At 42.8% G+C, this 27,422-nt stretch overlaps 1 protein-coding gene across 5 annotated transcripts in view; it reads left to right on the forward strand.

The window, feature by feature from the left end:
- Nucleotides 1-27,422, forward strand: part of kcnma1a (potassium large conductance calcium-activated channel, subfamily M, alpha member 1a) — a 743,259-nt gene that overhangs the window by 695,332 nt on the left and 20,505 nt on the right. The window contains exons 24-29 of one of the 5 annotated variants that reach the window (XM_069885464.1): nucleotides 4,038-4,121; nucleotides 4,676-4,806; nucleotides 14,530-14,724; nucleotides 24,016-24,134; nucleotides 25,574-25,798; nucleotides 26,833-26,861. In XM_069885464.1, coding sequence (XP_069741565.1) covers nucleotides 4,038-4,121; nucleotides 4,676-4,806; nucleotides 14,530-14,724; nucleotides 24,016-24,134; nucleotides 25,574-25,798; nucleotides 26,833-26,861 — 783 coding nt within the window. Of the gene's footprint in view, nucleotides 1-4,037; nucleotides 4,122-4,675; nucleotides 4,807-14,529; nucleotides 14,725-24,015; nucleotides 24,135-25,573; nucleotides 26,972-27,251; nucleotides 27,254-27,422 lie in introns of those variants that run through there. The other 4 variants (XM_069885465.1, XM_069885462.1, XM_069885461.1 and 1 more) reach the window with 4 other exon arrangements.

Below are 27,422 nucleotides of genomic sequence, written 5' to 3' on the forward strand. Positions count from 1 at the left end.
TGAAAGGTTGGTTTGCAGATGCAGCAGGCCATCAAGAAGGTAAATGGAATGTTGGCTTTCATTGCTGGTGGGATTAAATTTAAGAGCAGGGAGGTTAAGCTTTAATTATACAAGTTACTGGTGAGGCCACATCTGGAGTACTGCGAACAATTCTGGTCTCTTTACCTGAGGAAGGATGTGCTAGTTCTGGAGATGGTGCAGAGGAGGTTCATTAGGGTGATTCCAGAGATGATGAAGTTAGTCTACGAGGAGAGATCAAGTCGTCTGGGAATGTATTTGCTGGAATTTAGAAGAATGAGATGGGATCTAATAGAAACTTACTAAATTATAAAAGACAGAGATAAGATAGAGGTAGGTAAGTTGTTCCCATTGGTGGGGGAGACGAGAACTAAGGGGCACAGCCTCAAGATTCAGGGTAGTAAATTTAGAAGAAGCTGAGGAGGAACTGCTTTTCCCCGAGGGTGATGAAGCTGTGGAATTCGCTGCCCATTGAAGCAGTGGAGGTAACCTCAATTAATATATTTGAGACAAGGTTGGAGAGATTCTTACATAGTAAGAATATTAAGGGATATGGGGAAAAAGCAGGTCGGTGGAGATGAGCTGATCATCAGATCAGCCAAGATCCAATTGATTTGTGGAGCAGGCTCGACAGGCCGGATGGCCGACTCCTGCTGCTATTTCTTACGTTCTTAAATGGATACAAAACACATCTGGTCTTGCACTCAATCCCATCTTACATCATGGCAATGGGATTTCAGGTGGAGGGACCGCTTCACTGCTCCTTGTAGAGAGCTGACAAACTTTCAATCTGAATGCTATTTGGTGTTTCTCTTTGCAAAAGCAAATAACTAAAACTCTCTTTATTGAAGATGCCTAACTCCCAACAGTGGTCGATACATTATTTCAGAAGGAAAGCTACTAGGTGCATGTAGATCGTCGATACTCCACTTGGGAAGCACTTTTCCATTACTGATGTGAATGATTTTACTGAAGTATCTAAATTGGGTGTATTTAAGGCAGAGATTGATAGGTTCTTGATTAACCAGGGCATCAAAGGTTGTGTGGAGAAGGCCAGCTGTGGGGCTGAGTGGGAAAATGGATCAGCTCATGATTAAATGGCGGGGGCAGACTTGATTGGCTGAATAGTCTATTTCTGCTCCTACATCTCAGGTTCTTATAATAACCTGGAGGCAGAGGGGAACTTTTGCCTCTCACTATCCAACTGAATGTTTGACCAAAAGTCGGGGATAAATGGAGAGAAGTCTCTTCAGTGTGTCTGGTAATTTTAAAGCAGGTCTTTTACTAGAGTCTGAGATTGAGTTAGTGACAAAACTTTGGGTATTTTTCACCATGCCATGCTGCTGAACTTCAGTGGGCACTGATTCTAAGACAATGGTTCTCAACCTTTTTCTTTCCACTCACATCAGAACTTAGGTAATCCCTTACTAATCACAGAGCACCTTCTATGCATACACACGTGCACACATAGATACACCTGCACACATATGAATATGCACCATACACACACAGACGCACACATACATACACATGCACACATACATAATGCATGCACAAATATACATACATATAATCAACTCATATACATACACAAGCACACATGTACATACAAACACAAGCACACGTACATACACACACATGCATATACATATGCATGTACACTATACTCTGTAAGAGTATTATGACACTTTAATGTTTTGTTAAGTACAGTAGAAGTCTGAAAATCTGGACTCCTCGGGGATTGGATTTTCTGGATTCTTGGGCAGTAATTTTAAAATTCAAATTTAAGGAGTAATGAAGAAGAAAGGAACAGGTCCATTTTGATAGTTTATTCATTAGCAAATACAGCGTGTTCCATTTATCAAAACGAGCAGTTTTAAAGAAAATGAAAAATGCCGCAGTGCATCTGTGGTGCTTACACGTGCACGCACACAAAAGCCCACTAAATTTAAAAACTAAACGAGAGAGTTTTTGAAAAGTCTAGATTCTGAAGTGCCCCAGATTTCTGGAATCCAGAGTTTTGGATTTTACTCTAATTTCCAAGCTATTGTTTTGACCACAGGTGAAGCTGTTGCTTTGTTCTTTCCACTGTTTATTGATCAAATTAAACAAAAAACTTGGCAAGTATTTTTTCCAGTTGCTGCATTTAAGGGAGAATTTGATCAATCACCAGTATGACTGGCATGTTTCCCCTTGTTGAATTCCACCCAGGAGGCACCTGAGATAAGGAAATTCATTACTGGCCTGGTACGTGGGCCAAACATGGCCCAGGCAAAATGCCGTTCTTCCCTCCCTTGGCTGATCTCTTGGGTGACAAAGCCACAGTTGTTCCATTGCTGAATGGTCATTCAACTGTGCATCGCTAAACCAAACCAGAATAATTGTGCACACCGAATGATCTGTATTATCTGTATTCTCTAAGCAGTGCAAGCCAGTGAGCACCTTAGTATTAAATATTGGACTTTTGGGCAAGGGTTATTTATGCTTATGTGATGTGTGAGTTCTCCAGGCAGAAGCTGAGTGACAGTGGTAATTTTCATAATAATGACTTCACTGATGTTTTTCTTTCAAGGACAACTAGTGATTTTCATTGAAGTATTGTCTTGTGTTCCTGAGGAGGGGGGAGGATATGGGGGAGCAGGAGGTTTGGTCGGAGGGTAGAGAAATGCCTCAAGGGAAGGAGCCATGCAGCCGAGGATCTTGCTCTTCAGCAGATATGACCAAGTGGTGGCAAAGGGAGGCTGGCCTTGCAACTGCAGGGGCCGTCTGGTCATCACGTACAGTAAAGTCCAAAAATCCAGACCACCCGAGAATCCAGACTTCTTGACAGCTCTTGACTTTAAGTGCCTGATAATCTTGAAAATCCGAATATCTAGACCTCACATGTCAAACTCTGGCCCCGGTGCTGCTGGGCATCGGACTTTCCGCTGGGGTGGAGGTCGCGGACGAGTTCCACCGCTCTCACGGTATTCCCGGTGAGATGGCGAGACCAGCGGGGACTCCTTGGGTTGTTGGCAGCGGTTGCGGCAGGCGGAGGCGGGGGTGGAGGAGGGAGAGGGGGCAGGGGGGGGATGCCGCTCGGGTTTGCTGGCTGGGCTGGGGAGGGATCCCTGCAGACCTCCGCTCCCTGGCATGCTTCTCGGCAACGTGCGATCCTTGGCTTAAAGGCTAGAGAGAAATATTATTTATTGAATATTTTATTTCTTATTTGTTAATGCTTCTTATGGAAAGAGTTTAACCTAAACTATTATTAAACATTTATTTTAATAAGAAAAAGTTTAACATTACATATGTTGAGAGAAAACATGCAGATGTTGTTGAAAATTTTCAATAAATATTTAGTTCGGCCCTCGACTTAGTCCAAGTTTTTAATTTTGGCCCTCGGTGAATTTGAGTTTGACACCCCTGATCTAGACCAACCCAATCCCCATGGAGTCCAGATTTTAGAACTTTTACTGTTTTGACGTTGAGAAGGCAGAATTAATCTGGGATACGTTAACCTTGCGCTCCCCTAGAAAACCTTTACCTGTTCTTGTGCGAGGGACTCTCCCACACAGGCCACCACCTTCAAAGGAGAAAATTAGGGAGAAACATAACTGGGGAACATGTAAGTGGGCCTTTTATAAACATCCAAGCTGGAAGTCACCAGGTCATTCTCTTTTGTAGCTAATTAATAAACCTCTTTGTTTAGAAACTGTAAATAGAGTAAAGTCTCTGTTGTCCGGAGTTCAAGCAAAGAGCAGCCTCAAGCAACTGGGAAAAAAAAATGGCGAAATAGGTAAAAAAATACAGAAGTTTAAAATTGGCGTGCCTCACTTTCGCCAATCATGAAACATGCAATCTCAAACAACCAGAAAATTCACTTATCCGGCATCCACCAATCCCCACAAATGCTGGATACCAGGGATTTTACTGTATTAGATGAATTTCTGCTCGACATTGGTGCTGATAAAACTATGAACTGTATTCTCTTTCTTTGTTTGTACTCTCCTGTTTACCAATTTCTCATTCATTATCAGTTAAACCTGGCAAATTGCTCCCTTTGGTTTCATTCAGTCAGGAAAAAAATATTGGAGCCAACATCCCAATGATAACTGAGTTGGGTAAGCAACCCGTTTCTCTCTTTCCACAGCCTCACTTTGTTCCATAGCGCTCATCTTATCATTTGGCTGCGAGGGATTTATCCACTGCCATGCTCTTTGCTGGTTGTAATTGACGTTTACCTGCCTTGGTTGGCTGCGACCTTCTAATTTCTCCCCCCCAACCCCTCAACAGCTATTATTTTCACAGAGCCATCTCTCGTTTCCCCCCACCCTCTGCCCTTGAAGATTTTTTTTTCCATAGTGGTGTTGTTCACAGTTTGCTTTTCAGCCTCTGCCATGCTGACTTGAGTTCTTTCCATAGCTCTCCTCGAAAGGGTAAAAGAATTTCAGAACCATCGCTTCACTTCCACTGCATTTACTCTCTGAAGGCAAAGCTCAGGCTGCAAGGCCAAGACTATCTTTTAGTTGCTTATCACTATGCATGGAATTATGAAATAAGTGTGATGCCAAGTTTCTTGAGATTTCAGTGATTTAAATCCACTGGCGATTGTCCCTCCCTGGTACCCGCCCGGTGTGTCCTGATAAATTCTTGTCTTTTTCTTTTCTCCCTCCAGTAAACGACTCCAATGTTCAGTTCTTGGACCAAGATGACGATGATGACCCAGACACTGAGTTGTACCTGACGCAGCCATTCGCATGTGGGACTGCATTCGCTGTCAGCGTGCTGGACTCCCTAATGAGTGCGGTAGGTAAAATCAAGCCAGTGGCTTCTCATCCTCTCGTTGTCCAGTCTTTCTTTCTGCTGGCCCTGTGTTTGTTTCAAAGTAGATCCTTCCTTGTGAATCACTCATTGACAGTTCAAACAGTCCCTTCCAAGCCAAAGCTTAGTAGGATTCAGCTGAGGCTTTGGACCTTTGCATGTGTTTTGATAAAGTTGCTGATATAATTCAAGGTGCCAGAGTGACTGCAGAAACCTTGCACTCAATGTCATCAAAAGCAAAAAGCTGATTGTTGACTTCAGGGAGCAAAAGCCAGAGGTGTATAATCCAGTGATTATTAGGGGACCAGAGGTGGAGAGGGTGAGCAAATTAAAGTTCTTGGGGGGGGTCACTATCTCACAGGACATTTCCTGCATCCAACACACATTGTGACAAAAGCTCGTCAGCCCCTCTACTTCCTCATGAGTTTGCAGAGGTTTGGCATCACACCAGAAACCCTGGCAAATTTCTACAGAGGTGTGGTGGTAAGTGTGCTGACCAGCTACACCATGGCCTAGTATGGGGGCACCAATTCTCCTCTGCATAAAAGTCTGCAAAAGGTAGTGGACACAGCCCCGGACAACACAGGCAAAACCCTCCCCACCACCGAGAACATCTACAGGGAACTCTGCCGTCAGAGAGCAGCAGCGATCATCAAAGACCCACACCACCCAGCGCATGGTCTATTCTCGCTGCTGCCATCAGGAAAGAGGCATCGGTTTCACAAAACTCACACCACCAGATTCAGGAACAGCTGCTCCCCCTCCACCATCAGACTCCCCAACAACAAACTCAATCAGGGACTCATTTAAGGCCTCTCACTTGTGCACATAATTGATTTTTTTAAAATTCTCTCTGTATTGCACAGTCAGTTTGTTTACATAGCTTTTTTTTGCACTGCCATTAATTGGTAATTCTGCCTCGGCTGCAAGAAAAAGAATCTCAGGGTTGTACTTGATGTCATGTGGTGTCAGTAAATTGGAAAAAATCTGAAGCAGAAGCTTCCATTGGAAAGGAAGTAATTTTTATTTTAAATAGTTCATCCTTTCAGAATACGATAACGGTGAGGTTATCTTTACAAGCACAGTACACAAGCTACACTCACAGATTATTACCTGCTCAGGTTGATTTGTGATCAGACAAGGTTTGCATTGCTTCTTGGCCAAGGAATGTAGCTTTGCTTGGAGGTATCCAGACAATAGTTAAATTTTAACAGTAACTGACGGCAGAGCTGCATTAAAACGCAGAGAAATAAAGATTTATTTAAGTTCCCTGCCAACCTGCTCACCCACCAGAGAAGCGTTCAGATTATCTTGTGTGCTGGCAGCTATTAACAGGGAACTTCATGAGAGGTTGACGCAGTGTTAAGAGTTCAACTGCTCGAGGTGCATTCTCACCGCCGGTCTTAACTCTGTAGCAGATCCATAGTTTGCATTTCAGATCAGTTTGAAGCCCAAACCCATTCAAATGATGGCCTCAACTGGCCTGTTAGGATTACATGGTTTCTGCAAAGACTGATGGTGTGAAGTTCTATGGTGGTTTCAAACTGTGCTAAGTACCTGCAGGATCGATCGTCTGAGATCCCTGCCAGTAACAGAACCTGTATTTTTAAGGATGGCTCTTGTTGTGTCAAAATAAAGCACCATGTAACAAAAGCTGGGGTTATTGTGAAAGCGATCAAAAGCTTTCAAAGCATCTCTTCAAAATAATAACAGCTAACCACTGTTAAAGCCGGTTGGTGATTTTTATTGAATGGGTTTTTGAAATAATGGAATTCAGTTAGCTAAGTGCTCCAGAGCAGTTGCAATGTAATGGCTGGAAGAGTCACCTTTGACAGGCAGTCCTCTCATTGTGTCAGTACAAGGTCTGGACTTGCTGTGTGTTAAATATTTTACTCAGCAGCTGTTCTTAGCATGTGTGGGGCACACAACCACAACATCAACTTGCATTTAACTAATGCCTTCAACACCTATTAAAAGCACGTCTTAACTCTAAACCAAGTCAGGTATTCAGAGGCATACAAGAATTTTTTAAATTTAAATTTAGACATACAGCATGGAAATATGCCCTTTCAGACCACAAGCCTTTGCCGCCCAATTGACCTACAACCCCCGTAGGTTTTGAAAGGTGAAGGAGAGCGTACAAACTCCTTATAGATTGCAGTAAAAAGACAATACTGGAGAAACTCAGCATGTCAAATAGTGAACTTTATATAGCAAGTTTGACCTGTTGAGTTTCTCCACCTTTGTGTTTTTACTTTAATTACAGTCTCTGCAGACTTTGGTGTTTCACTCTTTACAGCCAAGAGCCTGATTCATACCTTAGTCACCATTGCCCTAACCACGTTGCCATCAGTAAATGAAGGTAGTTTGGGGGAAAAGCGAGAAGAGAGAAATGAGGCCGTGCAATAATTTGAGGTGATTATTGAATGTGAATCAATGAGCAGTACTGGAGAAGTTATTGTTCCATGATTCCACTTTGCAGGGAGGGCCTTCGGTCTCTTCTTAATGAATTGATATCAACCTGATGAATCATAAGAAAGCCGCCTGTCAGTCTGTTTATTTAGATCCCTATTCCAGTGTTCCCCTGGCTGGTCTCTCATTCCTGTTTATCCAGAACTCTTTCCTAATTAGCAGACAAAAGGTAATAATTGGACATGGATATAGGACAGGAGAGTAAAGGTGAGAATTAATCAGGGAGGGGGGGGTGACTCTGGGAATGTAGATCTAGAGGAGACAGAGGGAAGGGAGAGAGAAAGAGACAGTGACAGGAAAGAAAAGGGGATGGGTGGGAGCAGGGGCTAACAGCCATCACAAAAGTTGATACTAATGCCATCCAGTTGGAGGGTGGCCAGACAGAACATGCAGTTTGCATGTGGTCTCAGTCTGACAGTGCATGAGTCCATGGTCAGACATGTCGGTATGAAAATAAGATGAGGAATCTTTCCTTTTCCCTCTGTGTCCTGTCCTTTAGCTCTGCATTCACAGAGCCACCCCTCCCTCGATCAATTCCCTCCTTTCCTCGCCATGTCCAGTTTTCGCCCTGTTGGTCTGTGCTCCTCCCCTTACCCTTTCTTTCCTACTCCCCAGCCTTCTATTTCAGATGCCTACATGCTTTTCACTCATACCTTGAAGAAGGGCTCAGGGCCAAAGCATCAGTAATGTATCCTTTGGTTGCTGCGAGACCGGCTGGAATTCCTCCAGTGTTTCTGTGTTTTTCACTCTGTGTTAGCCGCAGTTTCAGATGAGGGGATGTTTCGGAAGCTCTGCAGTGAGCAGGCCAAAGGTGGTTTCAATCTTTTGTGCACATTCATCTAAATGCAGCTGACACTGTGGACCCATTATTGTGGCACCAGCTGCAAATGTCAGTAGGTGCAGTCTACGAGCACAGATGCAGCAAACTTCTGTGCCCACACCACAGAGAGATCTTTAATTTGTTAATCTGGGCTTGGAGTGTGACCATTGGAGATTTCTTTTTACCTTGTACAGCAGAACTGTGCTGGTTCTGATATCCCTTGCTTCTGGGATTTGCTATGAAATCACTTGATGCAAGAAATGTGAAGTGATGTAATGTACCAGGCAACAACAACAAAACAGCAACTCATTGCTGGCACCAGATGCAAATTTAAGTTGAATCCAACTTGCACTAATAGGCGAAAGTTTATAAATGCATCTGTCAGATTGATCAGACAGTCGATTTGGTGAGAGATCAGCAAAGTGAAGTTTCTGTCAACACACTTTTCACAAACGTTGCCATCAAGTGGAGCTGCGCTGAGCATATCAGATGATTTAACAAGGTCGCTGCAGCATCAAGCTCTGCAAGTGACAATTGTTACATGGGCTTGCGGGTATAGCTCTGGCATTGTCTGCCCTTCATTGGCTGATGTGGTCTATGAGGTGCCAGTGAGGAGGAGATGGATTTCTGGGCATTGAAACACTCCATTACTTTGATCTCTCAATTTTGCTTCTCTTGGATTTGAAAAGCAGTTAGAACAAAACATCATTCAGGCAGCAGTTCACATTGAACAAAGGTGTTGATGGCTTAACAGACAACTCTCATCGATCATCCTGGCTGACAGCATTGTCAGAATCGCAGATAGTTGCCACATGTTCGAGCTAAGTTGGACTCACTTGTGTGATTTGCTTAGAGCCACTGTCCAATCCCTGGAGCAGCACATCATTTCCATTGGCCAGGTGTCCGTTTCTGAAACAAAAGGTGCCCAGCACTTACTTGTTACCATAAACATCTTTTATTTCTTTTAAACTCGAAGGGGCACCGGGTGACACTAATGGCAATTCTTTGGCTTACAGCAAATTCATGTAATATTACATGTTTTGTATTATTATATGACAATAAAGGAATTGTAGCGGCGGCTACACTGCTAACTGAAGGATCTCACAACCAGATGGGTTGAGCTTAGTGAGCAAAAATTGATTTATTGCAGGCTGCCTGGCTGGTCTTATGCTCCCAGCCTGGACCTGGCTGAGAACCACGCTGGGGGGCCCCGACGTCACCAGGGCGTCACGTGGGTTGCCAAGCGCAGACTTCTGAGCCCGATGCCGGGAGGAAACCCCCAACGGCGCCATTTGGGTCGGCTGCCCCGCCGCGTGCGTGACAAGCGGGGCCGGTTCACCTGCCTAATGGCGTACCGCCACACAGCCCCCCCCCCCCCCCCCCCAGAACCAGCACCAATGTCCTTTTTTGCCAGGCGGCCTTGCTTCTTGGGTTGGGCCACAACTACTGGTTCAGTGGGGTCGAGGTGGGGTGGCTTTAACCTGTCTACCGTAAACAGTTCCCTCTTACCTACAATGTCCAGTGTGAAACTGGATCCTGAACACTGGATGACTTTGTATGGCCTTTGTAGAGGTGCTTTTGACGGGCCCTGCGTGACAAAAACTTATTCTGCGAGTACAGCTAGCTGGGGACGTAAGAGGCCCATGTGCCATGTCTGGGTGGCGGTGGGGGTGTGAAGGAGTCCAACTGGGCCCGGAGGTGGGGAAGTAGACCGTGCGGTGACTGCTGGGGGTTGTGAGGTGCATTGACGAACTCACCAGGTAGAGCTAACTGTGCACCGTAGACCAGCTTGGCTGATGACGCCTGCAGATCTTCTTTGGGTGTTGAGCGGATGCCCAGGAGCATCCAAGGCAGTTCATCCACCCAGTTGGGGCCGGTGAGATGGGCCATAAGTGCTGACTTGGGGTGGTGGTGCAATCGCTCGACTAGTCCATTGGCCTGTGGGTGATAGGCCATGGTGTGATTTAGCTCGATCCCCAGCCTATTGGCGAGTTTTGCCCAGAGCGCAGAGGTGAACCGGGTGCCCCGATCACTGGTGAGATGGTTCGTGACGCTGAACCGGGCAACCCAACCATTCAAAAGCACTTGGGAGCAGGAGTCCGTGGAGGCATCTGGCATCGGGATTGCCTCCGGCCAACGAGTGGTGCGGTCTACCACTGTGAAAAGGTAACAGTTACCTTGAGAAACGGGCAAAGATCTGACGATGTCCACATGTATGTGGCTGAACCGTTCCCGGACGTGTTCGAAATCTTGTACAGGCACTCTGGTGTACCTTGTAAAGCTGGCAATAGATGAAGGTTCTGGCCCAGTCCGCAATCTGCTAACGAAGCCCATGCCAGATGAAACGTTCTGCCACCAAATGGACCGTGGACCTGATGGAAAGGTGGGAAAGGTCATGGATATGGTGGAAGTCTTGCCTGCACCACAGCTGGGGAACTACTGGTCACAGGGTGCCCATGGAGACATCACACAGGACGGTGCCCTCACCGTGAGGAGTCACTGATTTTCATTTGTACTCAGCATCTGATGCCTCTTGTGTCAGTGTCCAACAATAGTCAATCAGCATTGATGGATTCCAGTTGCCCTGATACCGCTTTTCCGTGGTCACAATGTCATGGTAAAATCTTTCACCATGTTCATCACTGACTGCATCAGCAGAGAAGAAATGGGAATGCATAGGATGAATTTTCTTTTTTCCCTTTTTCCAAATTTTAAAGATCTTTTTAAAACATCGATCAAAGGACATCAATCTATCATTATCGTAACAATCTCCCAGTTTTTAAATTCCTTTATTATTCCATATATTTTTTTTTTAATTTCAATGACATGTTGTACTTCATGGTTTTGGATGCTTGAAGCATGTTGACAATCAGCTGGATGAATTTGGTGCTCTGTAGTTCCCAAGAAAATTTTTAACAACATCTTAAATACCTTCCATGCATGCCCAGGCCTAAGACATGTGCATAGCACCTGAACTGAGTGCATGGACCGATCAAAACAGCTTGCCTTGTAGAGTTAATATGTGACAGGAAATCACAAAAATAACATATTTAATGACAGTATGTGATAGTAAAATGTGGCGGTGATTTTCATGATTCGCGGCCCAAAATCCATAAAATAATCCCCAAAAATGTTCAGGAAGCAAAATCTTCATTGTCCAGTGTTACAGCGAGCCAAATTTTCATAAATTAGTTCAGGTTTTGAGATGTGGGTACCACTAGCAGTTATTATTGTCCATTATTAACTGGACTTAAGAATGTGATGGTGAGTTGTCTCCTTGAACCACTGCTGATGGTGATGCACTGTTCTGTTGGGTTTTTAAACCTTGAGGCTCTAGATCGACTAAATGGCTTGTTCATCCTGATTGATGCAAGTCTGCAGTCACAGGAGATTTTCTCCCCAGTATAGTGGTGAACTCACCTTTTTTTTTACAACAGACTGGTAATCTTGTACATGTTGAGTTTCCGGATGGTTTAATTAAATGTCGTGAGAATGGAAGTCTCATTTCCCTCTGGGTTCACAATTCTTGCATCAGGTTATTTAGCCTCTTCAGTACCAGCAAAGAATTAGGGTGCTATGTCTGTGCTTAAGCTGCTGTCAGATCATCTCCAAGTTTGAATATGAACCAGGGAATGTGGTAGATCCCAAGCAAGTCTTATGGAGTTTGTGTGGTTCCCATTTTTTCTCCCTATTGGCAGTGAAAGATCCCAGAGCACACCAAGATGTGAATTAAGGCTCGATGGAGGAATCTCATATGATTCTAGAATCTCCAGGCCGGTCAAATGAAGTAATCTGTGATTGTTTGGCGCTTAATGGATCGAGTTAAATTTGGTCAGAATGATTTAGGTCTATCTTCTGGCCTCAACATATTGCTGTTTGAGAAAGTTCCTCTTCTGCCAAGCAAGAGGAACTTACTCAAACAAAATGGGATGCTTGTGTTGGCAATTTGCACAGAGGCCAAGGGTTGGCATCAGAAACTCTGGCAAATTTCTATAGATGTGTGGTGGAAACCTGTAGCCTGCCTCCTTGTGCCATTATCTGGTTTCTGAAAATTGATGGTATATTGCATTGTGCTGTTAGGCAGCTTTTGTACTGGGTCAGGGGAGCATTATCTCGGTTTTAATGGTGTTAATTGAGACAAATGAATGATACCTGATACCTGACCTGAAAGTGTGCTGACCGACTGCATCACAGTCCTCCATCATCAGACTCCTTAACCAAGGGCTCTTTGGCACTTCATTGACTTTTGTTCTCTGTATTGCAGAGTAAGTTTGTTTACATTTCTTTATTTGTTTACATTTTTTTGCACTACCTATGTGGTAATTTTGCCTTGCTTACAGGAAAAAATATTTCAGGGTTGTACGTGTTGTGATGTATCCACTCTGACAATAAGTCTGAAATCTGAATCTTTTATTGGTAAGATTGAGAGATAACAGTGCAAAGTGAAGTTCCACTGGACATGGTCCTGACGGGCTTCTTGATCAGATGACCAGGATTCTGACAGTAGAGAGGCCAGTGTGGAGGACCCATTGAAGGGCCCACAGGAGATCAATGATTGTGGACGAGGCAGATGGAATTAATAATCAGATTTGAAGATATCTGCTATGGGACATTGCTGTATGAATGATTGTCACACTATCTTCCCCCATTGTTTAAAGATGTACCTTCACACCTAAACTCAAGGTGTACCCATGGAATATGAATGTGTCATCTCATCCGAACAAATTGTCAGCATTGTTAAATCAGGGGAGGATGTGTAAACACAGACCTGAAGAACGTGGGACACAAGTCCTTATTTTTGGAGAGGGTAGGTTGGCTATTGAAGAAATGCACTGTATGGTGTCTGAGGTCAGTGGTGCAGTTTGTTTGCAGTCCCTCTCGCTAGTCTTTTAAAAAATTTTATTTATATTTCACTAGTCTTGAGGAGATGGAACACTGAACCTGCTTCCAGTGCTGCTTCCAGATCCTTGAGGGTCCTCAGGCCTCCTGTAGGGAGAACACACAACTTCAACCCCAACCCACTGGAACCTCTCTCAGAACTCTCTCTCTCTCCATGAACCATTGCCCCACCACCCTCTCTGTGAACTATCCCCTCTATCTCTCTCTGAACTGTCCACCCTATAAACCATAGAGAACAACAGCACAGAAAACAGGCCATTTGATCCTTTGAGTCTGTACCGAAACTGATAGTCCCAGTAACCTGCACCCATTCCATGACCCTCCAGATGTCTCCCATTCATGTACCTATCCAATTTATTTTTAAAACTAAAGTGTGAGCCCACATTTACCACATCAGATGGCAGCTTGTTCCACACTCTCAACACTCTCTGAGTGAAGTTCCCCTTAATGTTCCTCCAAACTTTCCCCTTTTAGCCTATAGCTTTATCCTCTTGCATTTTTATCTCCTAATCTAAGTGGAAAGAGCCTACTCTTGTCTATTACCCTCATAATTTTGTAAATCTCTATCAAATCTCCCCTCATTCTTCTGTACTCTTAGGAATAAAGTCCCAAACCTGTTTAATCTTTCCCTGCAACTCAACTCCTGAAGATCCGGCATTATTCCAGTAAATCTTCTCCGCTCTCTTTCGATCTTAGTGATATCCTTCCTATAGTTTGGTGACTAGAACTGCCCACAATACTCCAAATTTGATCTCATTAATGTCTTAGACAACTTCACCATAACATCCCAATTTACCTGACAGCACAGAGTGGTTATCGAAGCTGGCAAGCTATCATCTTGAAGGAGCCTTCACCTAATGAACTCTGCTTGCCTGCACACACTAGTGTTTTAAACAAGACCACCTGGGACTTTATCTTCATCGTGCATTTATGTTTTAAAAATCAAAATGTTTAATTAATACATACTTAAGCCTGATTTCTGTCATTTCCTGTAGTAGGGATATAGGATGTGATCACATTGAAGGACAGCCAGAGGATACTCGTGGCAATGTGCAGTGATGTTCTCAACATCAAGCCTGCTCCCAGCTGAGTCAGTGATGAGGAAAAAAGGCACTCTAGCTAGCGTGGGCTTTAAACCTGTCCAGAGTCCTCTAATTCTGCCTTTTCCCCAGCCTCGTATAGGTTGTGAAGTTAACATTGAGAGAGGGAGACTTTGCATTGCCACTAACACCAATTATAAAGGGAATTAATCATTGCAATTTCTGCCCTTTAGAACAAAACTGACCTGAATTTTTTGTGTTAGGAAAAGATATATAGTGAAAGGACCTAATGGAACATGCAACTAAAACAGAGTAATTGGAGTCTGCTGTCTTTTCACTTCCTGGATAAAACATCTGAAGTGACAACAGACTAGTTTTAACTGCACAAAGTCCTCCAAAAGCATAATTTGAATTTCTTCAGTGATGACTTTAATCGTGTTCACTTAAAGAGTTTGTTTTATTGTTTTATCTCTGCAGACGTACTTCAATGACAATATCCTGACTCTGATACGGACATTAGTAACAGGGGGAGCCACTCCAGAGTTGGAGTCGATGCTGGCCGAAGAAAATGCCCTGCGAGGTGGCTACAGCACTCCCCAAACGCTTGCAAACAGGGACAGGTGTCGGGTGGCGCAGCTGGCCTTGTACGACGGCCCCTTTGCGGATCTCGGGGTAAGGTGAATCTGGCTGGTGTGCTGTTCCAACTTTGGACTGAAATGAATGTGGTACAATTGCAACATTTAAAAGGCATTTGAACAGGTCCCTTGAACAGGAAGAAGTATCGGGATACATGTCTAATGCATGCAAAAGGGACTAGCACTCGTAGGTATCTGGGTCAGCATGAAGAGGTTGGTCTGAAGGAACTGTTTCTCCACTGTACAACTCCATGACTCTAAGTGCCTGTATCTTATGTAACACTGCCTCTGCAGCATCTTGTCAACATAGGCTTGATTCAAGACAAAAAGCACTACAGTCAGGGGTGGGCAACCTCTAATGTAGACACACAGCACAGTAACAGGCCATCCATACCACCCAATTAACCTACACCCCCTCGTACATAATCATAGGCGAAAATGGCCTGTTACCTTGCTGTTTGTCTAAATGAAAAGGTTGCCCACCCCTGCAATAGATCATTATATATACTGTTTGAATTTTCTGTAACTTCATTGGGTGTGGGTCATGAACAGATTAGTTACATAAAACTTATTGGTGATTGAATATGGGGCCTTGTAGTGGCCATTCTCAGCTGGGAATGTGGATAGGACCCAGAACGAGAAAGATCAGTGCGTTCCCCCAAACAGACTGGGAAAACCATCAGATTTGATTCAGCCAGCCAAAGTAAGAAGCAGGTGCAGAGGAGCTTTACCAGAGGAGACTTTTCTCTTTGGAATGAAGAAGGATAAGAGGATTCTGAGGCATAGATAAGATGGACGGCCAGCGTCTTTTTCCAAGGGCGGGAAGAGCAAACATCTGTACAAAGTGAAGGGAGGGAAGTTTAGGTGAGACATCAGGGTTTTTTTTTAAACACAGAGAGAATCCTTTGCCAGGGGTGGTGTTGGGAGCTGGAATAATAGGGACATTTAAGAGACACTTAGACACATGGGTGAAAGAAAAATAGAGGGTTACGAGGTAGGAAGGATCTGTTTTCTTTTGGTAGGAATATATAGGTCAGCACAACATAGAGTGCTGAAGGGCTTGTATTGTGCTGTTAAAGATGCTACATATTCAGAGAGGGCTGGACATATTTTGCTTGCCACTTTACATGTCAGAGGCAACGTCGTTCAGGAATGAGTCAATATAACCTGCTGTCAGTAATAACTCCAATAATCCAATTGTACTATTTGCATTGTGGGTCATTTCTTAATTGCCCTCCCTCTCTCCACCATACGATGACAGAATTTTGCGTGGGTAAGAAGATCAAGTGTACCCAGAGCTTCAGGTGTATTTTATAAGGACACAGTTTGAGGTATAAATGGCTATCATTCAGCTCAGTTAGTGGTCCATCTATAGTACAACCAGAAGCAAAGAATCAGAATTTATTGCCATGAACATGTGGTTCATTATTCATTCAGGAATCTGATGGCAAAGGGGAAGAAGCTGTCCTTGTGCCACTGGGTGCTCATCTTCAGGCTTCTGTACCTTATGGTAATAGTGTAAAGAGGGCATGGCCCTCTTCAATGGATGAAATCAGTGGGTTGAGCAGCAGGTGTAGGGGAAAATGCCTTCATTTAGACCGCTTATGTCCATACTACCAGACGTTTCATTTGACTATAAGACACTGGATCAGAAATAGGCCATTCAGACATGAGCTGATCCAATTTTCCACGGCCTTCTCCCCTTACCAATGGTTCCCAGGCTTATCAAGCACCTATCAATCTCTTCCTTAAAAATACCCTATGGCCTGGCCTGCTCAAGGTATTTTCCTCAACCTCCAATCAGTTCAGGTCCAACAGTTTCCTCAGCTGGCAGCTCCTAATTTCAGCCAACACTTTAATGACTCTATACACGCCCTCTAAAATGGGAAATAAGATGAAAAGAGGGCAGGTCTCTAGGCATAGTGTGACCAACATTGTATAATGTGCACATATTAGGTGTGAGAATCTAGCACTGAGGTCAATCCCTTGTCCATGTTGGGACATGCGGTTGACTATTTTGGATGAAGATGATGTTTTGTTTTCAAATTCTCTACCCCAGTGGATTGTTGGTGTTCAGTCAGTGAGTTTAGTTGGGTTGACGAATCTCCACATGTGAAGGGAGATGAAGGTTGGAAACAGATCTGCTGTGGTCTCTGGGCAGACTCTATCTTCTCATGTGGTAAGATGCACCAGTTCTGTAATGCAAGGTTGTGTTTAAAGCCCATGGTCTAACGTTTGAATGGAGCAACAATTTCCACAGATTTACCACCCTATTGTCCAGTGTGCAGTTAGCTCCTTGGCATGAAGCGATGTCCTGAGTTTGCACCTGAATGAATGCAGATCTTCCTGCTGCAGTGATTGAGAGGATTCTCTTAGCCTCTGCGGTGAAGAATGGGCATATTTGTGATCTCTGTTTATCCATCCACATTGAATCTTGCATGGACTAGACCTTGGCAGGAATGGGAAGGCCTTGACTGTGGTGTTCATTTGGAGGTGGTGGTGCCTGAGCCAACATAGGAGCCAGAAAGGTCTTGCTCCTAAACGGTAAGGCTCTAAATTTCACAGGTAGATAGGGTCGTAAAGAGAACTTTTGGCATGTTTGCCTTCATAAGTCAAAGTATTGAGTATAGGAGTTGGAATGTTATGGTGAGGTCAAATATGAGCAATTTTGATCACTTAACTGCAGAAAAGTTATCAATAAGATTGAAAAGAGTACAGAGCAAATTTCCACTTTTGACAGTACTTTTGACAAACTGAGTTACAGGGAAAGGTTAAACAGGTTTGAACTTTATTTGCTGGAAGATTGAGTGGAAATTTGATAGAGGTGTAGAGAACTATGAGGGGCATAGAGTGAATAATTAAAGCAAGCTTTTTCCACTGAGGGTAGATGAGTCAAGAGGGAGAGGGCAAGGTTTAAGAGTGAAAGGGGAAATGTTTAAAGGGAACTTCTTCAAGCAGAGTATAGAAAAAGCTGCCAGGTGAAGTATTGAGTGAGGGCTCCATTTTGACCGCATTTTGAAAAATGCGGATGTGGACATGGATGGGAGGAAGGGTTATGGACCAAATGCAGGTCATTGGAACTTGGCAGAATAATAGCTGGGCACAAACTAGACAGGCTGAAGGGCCTAGTTCTGTGTTGTAGTGTTCTGTGCTAATGACCATGAGTTAAAAGCAGCAAGCCCAGCACTGAGGAGGGAGAAGATGCACAAAGAACCATTTTGTTAAACATTTCCCCTCTGTGGAGTGTTTCCAAACACTGTCAGACCACTTGACATCCTGATTCAGAAAAAAGCAGAGAGAAGTTGGTCACTTTAAATGAGTAATCACCAATACATTGAACTTTCAAGTATTGCAAAGCTGCATTAACTAATCCAATCAGCAGAACACTTCTCTCCCAACGAGAATCTTGTAAGATCGGATCCTAGGACTGTCTGTCATTGTAGCCCACTGGGTAAATTATTCTCTACCTCCCTTCAGTCCACATTTATAACTCTATTTGAAGATTACAATATTTTTTCTGGTAAATTAGATAACACACATAGGATATAAATTTGGTGATTCAAATTCAGTTCTGTTCAGCAATAGTTTTTCAGTGAACCCTTCATCATCTGAGAACCATTAACCACAGACATTCAGCCCATGCAAAACTATTATTCTTCCTAGTCCCACTCACTTGCAACCCGACCATAGTCCTCCATACCCATCCAATCCATGTACCTGTCCAAATTCTTCTTAAAAATTGAAGTTGAGCCCCACATGTGGATCACTTCTGCTGGGAGCTCATGTTCCCTCTAAACATTTCTTTTACCCTTAACCCATGTCCTCTGGTTTGGATCTCACTTACCCTCAGTGGAAAGAGCCTTTCTACATTTACTCTGTCTGGAGCAGTGGTTTTCAAATGCCCTATGCAAGAAGTGCTCTGTGATGAATAAGGGATTACTTAAGGGTGGCATGTGAGTGGAAAGAAAAAGCCACTATTCTAATCGTCCCTAATGGACTCGTTATGTGCATGGTTCCATAACTCCAAAGGAAATGGGCCAAAGACAATTTTTCTCAAGCAGAATATTTCATTAGCACTTGGGTCGAGAGCAGTGATTTTCAGCCTTCCTTTCCCACTCACATCCCACCTTAAGCAATCCCTTACTAATCACAGAGCATTTATGGCATAGGGATTACTTAAGATGGAATGTGATTTAAGGGGTAATTTGAAAACCACTGGTCTGGAAGAAAGTATTTTTGTCATTTAATTGAGTCAACTCAGATACAAAAATACCTTACTTGTAGCTGTTTAAGCTGTATGTCTCTCCTTACAATGCAACTTCACTTATAAGGTGCACTTTATATGATGTCAGTCCCACTATGCCTGGAATCCTGCCCATTAAAAAGTGCGTGCAATGAGTAATTAAATTGATCCCTGAAATTAGGGGATTGTCAGCTGATTAAGACTGTTGAACCTGAACTGATTGGAGGTTGAGGAAAAAGACATAGGGTGATTTCATTAAAGTATACTGGCTGTGATGCTATTTTCCTTAAACTATAGAATCCAGGACAGGGGAGAATCTCTTCACCCATGCTGGGATAAGGGGTTGACTGTTTGTGACCAAGATGAAGACCTTTTCAAATTCTCTACTCCAATGATTTGCCTTTACTGTGCCAGCCCGTGCTGTCTGTGCGGAGTTTGTACGTTCTCCCGTGCCTGCGTGGGTTTTCTCTGGGGTGTAATTGGGTGGCACGGACTCGTGGCCTGAAATGGCCTGTTACTGTGCTGGATGTCCAAATTTAAAGGGAGGTGAAGGTTGGAAACAGATCTGCTGTGGTCTCTGGGTGGGCTCTGTCTTCTTATGTGCTATGATGCTCTAGTTCTGTAATGCAAGGCTCTCGTTAGATGCAGCATCTGTGTTTAAAGCTCATTGTTTTAACAGTTGAATGGAGCAACAAATGTGGCCACAGATTTACCACCCTATTGTGCAGTAGGCTCTACGACATTGTGATGTCTCAAGCTTGATCCTGAGTGAGTTCTGAGGTTGCTGAAGAGAGCTCGAGGATACTCTGAGCCTCTGCTGTGAACAATGGACGCATTTGTTAGTTCATCCATCTACATTGAATTTTGCCTGGATTGGACCTTGGCAGGAATGGAAAGGGCTTTGCGTATGGTGTTCCTTTCGAGATGGTGGTGCCTCAGCCAACATTGGAGCTGTTAAGGCCCTGCCTCTGTATTGTAAGGCTCTAAGCATCACAGGTAAAAAGAATTTAGACCTTCATAAACCTAAGAATATGAGTTTGGATGTTATGGTGAAGTTGTATAAGACATTATGAAGTCAAATTGGAAGTATTGTGTGGAAGTACAGGAAAGGTTTACGAGGATGTTGCGGGGATTTGAGGAACTGAATTACAGGGAAAGGTTACACTTCACTGGGGTCAATCCCTTATCCTGAGTTGGCTGTGGGTGAAGGCATGTTTTGATTCAGATTCTCTACCTGAGCAAATTGTTGTTGTTCAGTCAATGAGTTGAGATGAGGTTGATGAACCTCTGCATGCTGAGGGAAGTGAAGATTGGAAACAGATCTGCTGTGGTCTCCGTCTGAGATGCACCAGTTCTGTAAGGCAAGGCTATCATGAGATGCAGTGCCTGCGTTTAAACCCCATTGTTTCTGCTGCTGAATGGAATACTCAGTGGCCAGGGGGAGGTGTGGTGAAGCAGGAACAGTGTTGTACTGTAGAAAAGCATGTATTCTACTCGCCATTTGCAGAGCTTGCGACAGTCATCATACCATGGCCCCTTCATGGAACAGTTGCAAGTACGTATGAGTGGAATGGAGGTAAAGCAGATATTTGTACTGTCTATACTTCTGTCGCCCTGTGCCTGGTACAATACACCCTTGATGTGGCATGACTGGAGTTCTTTCATGTTTAGGGAATGTCCATAAATCACGAAGCCTGAGAGTTTTAAGTATCACAACTGTTCAAGTAGTTTCACAAGAGGTGAGAGATTTGTTTATTGAAATGCAAAAATTGGGACTATTTTAAATCAAATTCAGGAGGCATTTTAGAGTCTGCAGGATCTACAGTGCCGGGGGGGGGGGGGGGGGGGGGGAATTCATGCTTTCTTCCATGTGGAAAGGCATTAAAATGTAAATGCACTCAAAAATGGTTCTTGTGAATTGAACATCTAAGTGCCAATTGCAGCACAGTGGATTACTGGTTTTTAATTTCTCTCCCATCAAATCATCATTCAATCCCATGGAAAATGAGAGCATCACAAAGGTCTCAGTCAAGAGAACATTTGAAAATGACATTAATGGATATATAGTCATTAACCCAGAGTACTTCAACAATCATGTCATTTCTGACTCTGCGCTTTCAGTCTTGTGGGCAGTAACCCAGTTCAACACTCTGTAATGCTCAGCGCTTTACAATGTATAATAAATAGAATGCAGATAATAGAGAAACAGTTCACTACTATCGTGGCTGTTTGACCAAACCATGGGAAGTATTTTGCATTGGTTGTGCGTGACAATACGAAAAACTTGCAGCGAATAATTTTTTTTTAAAAGGTCCTTTTTGTTACTGATAATGACCTTCAAGCTTGGTGGCACTGAAAATACATCAGTTTGGATATATTGCAACAGCCAGAGAGTGGTGAACGTCTGGAATATGCTGTGGTGGCCAAGTCGTTGGGTAGTGATTGAAAATATCCCAATCCACACCCTCCAAATCTTTTCTCATCCCCTCAAAATTTGCTTTCTTCCAATCAAGAATCTCAACCATTGGCCCATCTCTATTCTTTTCTATTAGTAGCCTAAAACTAATAGTATTGTGACCAGTGGACTCAAAGTGTTCCACCACTCAAACCTCTGTCGCCTGACCTATCTCGTTCCTTAATAGGAGCTCCAATCCTGCCCCCCCTCGAGTCAGTTTTTCTACGTAATGATCTCTGAACAAACACCTTCCAGCACTCCTACTTTATGTTCAGAAAGTTGAAATCTCCCACAACTACTACCTTGTGTTTATTACACAGATATGCAATCTCCTTACAAATTTGCTCCTCTAATTCCCTCAGCCCATTTGGTGGTCTATAATACACCCCCATTAATGTATTCATGCCTCTGCCATTCCTCAATTACAATGCCACCAAACCATCCTGCCTCAGGACTGCTGTAATAAGCAATGCAACTCCTCTACCTTTTCCCCCCCACCCCCCGTTCTAACATACAGAAAACAATGGAATCCTGGAATATTTATTTGCCAAACATGCCCTTCTTGCAAGCAAGTTTCTCTGATGGCCACAGTATCATGTGTCAATCCATGTCTTAGTGCTCCTTGCATTAAAATATATGCACTTGAGAGAATGTCCTCCACACATACGCCTTTTGTTACCAACTACCTTTACCTTCTTCTTTCCTTCATTTATTTTACATTTCCACCGCCCTTCAGTAAATCATTTTATTTCTCACCAGAGTCTACCAATCAATTGTTCAGAAGAATGAGTGGGGACCTTCTAGAAAAGTATAAAATTATGAAAGGCAAAGATAAGATCGAGGAAGTTAAGTTGTTCCTATTGGGAGGAGGGGAGACGAGACTAGGGGACATAAGATTCAGGGTAGTAGATTTAGAATGGAGTTGAGGAGGATCTGATTTTACCAGAGGGTGGTGGATCAATCTATGGCATTCTTTGCCCATTGAAGCACTGGAGGTGACCACAGTGAATATATTTAAGACAAGATTGAATAGATTTGTACATTGTTGAGGAAATAAGGGGAAAGGCAGGTAGGTGGAGTTGAGCCGATCATCAGATCTGCCATGATCTTATTGAATGGTGGACCAGGCTTGACTACATCTATTTCTTATGTTTAATGTTACGAGCCAAGAGGACTTCCAAAACCCAGCAGCAATAGATATTCATCAAGACAAATGGTTACTTAAACATGAAAATAGAATCATACTTTAACATATCACTATTGACTTAACTAACCTTACTTAACCCCTTTCTAAGTGCACTTGTATGTAATGTGTGTGTAAGTTCAGAAAAGTTATTTGGTTCACAGTCTAATCTCACTTCTCATTCCTCCAAGTTCACTGGTTGCAGGCAATTCTTATACTGTACACAGAATGTAACATTTATAAAGTTCACCAGGCTTTGGTGCTTGTAAGGTAAGTGATCAGGTTCATGTCAGTTTTCAGAGAGGGAATTGTTGTTCCTTTTTGTTTCTCTTATTCCAAGTGAAACATTAGACAGCCAGTCCTCTCCTCTTGCATGAACCACAAGGGCTTTGACCAGGCCATCTTACAAATGGCCTTTCCATAAGCTTGCCATCTGCTTCTGCAACATTGTACAAGTGATCTCTCTCTGCTTGCAAAACCACTTGACCCTCTTAGAACAGCAAGTTCTCTTCCAGACAGAAGTGACTCCAACAAGATCTTTCATCTATTGCCTTTTGTAAACAACAATCCATTAGTGAAGTCTCTTGAGCACTTCAAAGCTCTTGCAAAGGCTCTGGAGCCAACATGTCTAGCATGAGCTCCAGTATTTCAAATAAGATCTGTTTTAAAGTGTTTGTATGTGACGTTCTCGAACAAACCTTTCCCAATTTATCTCCCAAAAACTATTTTCTGTCACATTACTTGCGGCAATTCATAGTGGCCTATTAACGTATCAATCTGGGATGTGAGAGCAAACTGGAGCATTAGTGGAAAATGATTGGATGGTAGAGTACAGGTATTAGTTGCTGGAGGGAAAGGCAGAGTGGTCCAGGTGAGACTCTTCAAATGGGCCACTTGGGCCACTTGAGTAGTATTGTCACTTCCATGGAGTTGTTTGAAAATTGATGGAATTTTCAAAGGACTCTGATGGAATAGAAATATCTGGTTTGGTTAAGAATTTTAAAACTGAAACCATCTCACCGAGGTTATATTGTGTCACAGACCCATGTTAACTGTGCAGAATGTGTTGCTAAATTAAACTACATATGTGTCTCTCCATATTGTCTGCGCTCTTCTCTACCGCTGCCCCTGGTAGCCTGTTCCAGGGACCCACAAAAACTATCCTTGCACATCTCTTTTACACTTACACCCACCCTTTGTACTCTCCAGTATTTGACATATTTACCATGGGAAAAAGATGGAGACATTATACACATACAGGACAAGTATTTCTATATAAATATTGTTTTGTAAATGTTCTGGCATTCATGTTCCTTGTAACTTTCTATCAGGTCACCCCAGCATTGCAGGGAAGTATTTAAAACATGCTTTGAATTTGACATATTTCTGTGCAATATTCTGGGAGATGAAAGTTCTGTTATGCTTTCCATCTTATTTTTGGCCCCAGGATGGTGGTTGTTATGGAGACCTGTTCTGCAAGGCTTTGAAAACCTACAATATGCTTTGCTTTGGAATTTACCGATTGAGAGATGCACATCTTCGTACACACAATCAGTGTACCAAGCGGTAAGTGGTACAAACCTTCTTTGAATTCCAAGTTACACCTGGATTAAAAGGTACTGAAATTGGCAGAAACTGTAGAGAGGAGATGTATTCACCAACTGAGGACATACCAAAGTACTTTTAATTTAAGTACCTTTGGGCGAAAGAGGCAATGTTTCTGAACTCAAAAAGGGATGAGGAGTTGGACATTAAGACAGAAAGTGCTCAAAACTTCCAGAACGTCAGGCAGCATCAGTGAGCAATTCAGGACTTGTCATGTAACAAGATGCCGGTTAAGATCAGATTCGGAGAAATCACCAGATGTGGTGATGCAAGAATAGGAAATATATTAAGTTATTAAAGGTACAGAAAATATAGAGAAGTACATTACTGGATCTGATGTTACCTGTATAAGATTCTCATCCTGCTATGTTGCAGCAGTAGATGCGTTGTTTACATGGACATCAGTGAGGTCCTTAATGGGCAGTGGATGGACCATCAATTGGCTGCTGGATAGAAGCAGAGAGAGTGTTTGAGGGAATGAGTGTAAGAATGTGACTCATGTTCACACACTCTTTCACATTCATTCTCTCACTCTTACCTGAATGACTTAGTCTTGTGAAGACTCCAGATGGGGATACATGCTGCAAATGAAACACCTCTTATCCAGAATTCAAGCAACCAGCAAAATAAAAATAAAAGGTCAAACATATGCAGGTTTAAAATTGGCACACCTCACTATTAGATTGCCAATCCACGTATCAGGTGGGATTCATCACAGTATCTCTATATACAGTAAAACCCCTGTTATCCAATTGATAGATCCTGGATAGGTGTATTTTCCAGTTGGTTGAAACTTACTCAGACAATGCCTAATGAATACACCTGCATTAAGAATAAACCATTCAGAAGACAAAAATACTTCACTGACTCCGAACAAACTTCACTTGCATGAATACATAAACTGAAAACATTTTACCATCACAGCATCTACAGGTTCCTCCCCTTCACCAACTTTACAGATAAAGCCACTTTGATATAAGAAGACTCTTTAAAAAGGTTACCCCAATTGCGAGCAAAGCACAACCAAGGCACTTCACCAAAGATTTAGTGTTTTACAATATTACATTGTTTAACCGCAATTCCTATTTATTTTATTTATTTTTTTGCCAGTTGCTTGAATCCTGGATGACGGGGGTTTTCTTTCCTGTATTAGACTTGTCTGGTAAGCAGAAATCAAGGTAAGTTTTAGATTGGTATTGTTCAAGCAACCGGAAAATACACTTATCTGGCATCTACCAATCCCCATAGGTGCCAGATACCAGGGGTTTTGTTGTACAGTGATATTTCTTTTCTTGCCACACAAATCCAGATAGCTTGTAGACATACTTATAAGTAAAGCTCAAAAATATCCATTTGCCAAATCTATTTTTAATGCTGCCATCGATCGTTTTCCTTTGCAGATACGTGATTGCAAATCCACACTACGAGTTTGAACTTTTCTCAACGGATGTGATCTTCTGCTTGATGCAATTTGACCACAATGCTGGCCAGTCCCGCAGCAGTGTATCACACTCGTCCCATTCCTCTCACTCTTCCAGTAAGAAAAGCTCATCTGTGCACTCCATCCCATCTTCTGCCAACCGCCTAAATCGCAACAAGACAAGGGATCCCCGGGAAAAGCAGAAGTATGTGATTGACGAAAGAGCTTGCTATGACCATGCTAAATGATGACAGAGAATGTTTGTGACTGTCCATCTTTGCCCATCCCCCAGAGCAGAACTTCCCTTTGTTACAGACCACATCATATATGTCTGCACATGTTTGTCGACATGCATGCGTTTGTCAACAGATTACCATATCCATCTCCCGCAGCACAACAGCAACAAACCAGAGGAACCTAAAAAGAATCATTATTTGTAGCAATTATTTAATGTTTGATAGCTCACACAGAGCACCATAATAATTATTTTAATGCATGGCATCAGAGTTCAGAAAGGGGCAAGATTTTTTTGTCACCTTAAGCAATAAGATGGTGTGTCTCTTCAAAAGCCAAGTGAAGTCTACATCTGTTCCCATCTTGGAAATGGGGTTGATTTATTTTAAATTAATCACATGGTGACCAATTAATACTATTAGTGCAGACGCAGCGAAAACTATTGGGATTGGTGTGGGAAATGAATAGCATTTAGTCAGCTACAGAAAAGCATTAACTCTTTGATTTGACTGTTACATCTTGTACTTCCCGGGAACTGACGCCACTTTTTCAAAATTTATATTTTCTTAGATGAAAGAAAAGTCGCAATAACTTTCTAGGATTGGTTTAGTAACATGAATGTTGACAGAAATGATCATGTTGCAGATATTTTTATATAATGGAAGTCAATTCATTCCACAGTTACTATTTGTGAAGCACATTTTGTGTAACTGTCCACTTTTACACATTTTTTTTAGGAAGATTTATACAGTTACTTTATTTTCCCCATTGCAGTTAAGCAAACTTTATAGATAAATTTAATAGTTCTGATATCACTATTCTATAGCATGGGTTTGCCAGTGAGTGTGTGTTCAAAAAGCTACCAATTGCCTTTCAGTGACACTGTTTTGTCAACAGATGTTACTGTGCAGTCAAACAGTGACAGTGAAAGAGTGAGACCAAAATGTGATAGTTTAAGAAAATTGTAAAACTTACCTAGAATATTTACTTACTTTTTCTCTAAAGTGCTACAAGGATGTCTAGAATGAGCCAAGGTATGACAATCAATGGTTTTGCATGATACGGCAGGTGCCGTGGGTTCTTTCCATCGTCCTTGTGAAATTTTGTCAATTAAAATTTAGTAAAAAGATTTTTTTTAAAAACAGATCAGATAATTTGTGTTTGTTTATTTACGCTTTCTGGCCGAAACAAGTTGTCTGCTGCCGTTGCTGCTTTGCCCATGACAGATGTTCCCATCATTTCCCCATGCTCTTCCTTGCATGTGCCATCTTGCTGCTCATGTGATTTGCCTTGTGACCAATTGGAATCTGACACCATGTGCAGATTCCACCATTCACATCGTTGTTCCGTCAGTCACAGGTGGGACCATGTGATTTTTTTTGTTGTTGGTCTAGGCTGAGCAATGAATCGTCCTGTTTGCACAGCGGTCTTGCTAACATCTATTCCCATTCTTGAAAACTCAGTGATGTTTTGGTGCCTCAGTCATTCTGTACCAGCACATGCTGCCATGAATTGTCAAGATGGAGGACAGCAATGTGCAGACACAGTCTCGGCTGCAAAACAGGGCCACAAACCAGTCCTTTTCTGCTCTGATT

Source organism: Narcine bancroftii, chromosome 6, assembly GCF_036971445.1.
Source record: "Narcine bancroftii isolate sNarBan1 chromosome 6, sNarBan1.hap1, whole genome shotgun sequence".
Lineage (NCBI taxonomy): Eukaryota > Metazoa > Chordata > Chondrichthyes > Torpediniformes > Narcinidae > Narcine > Narcine bancroftii.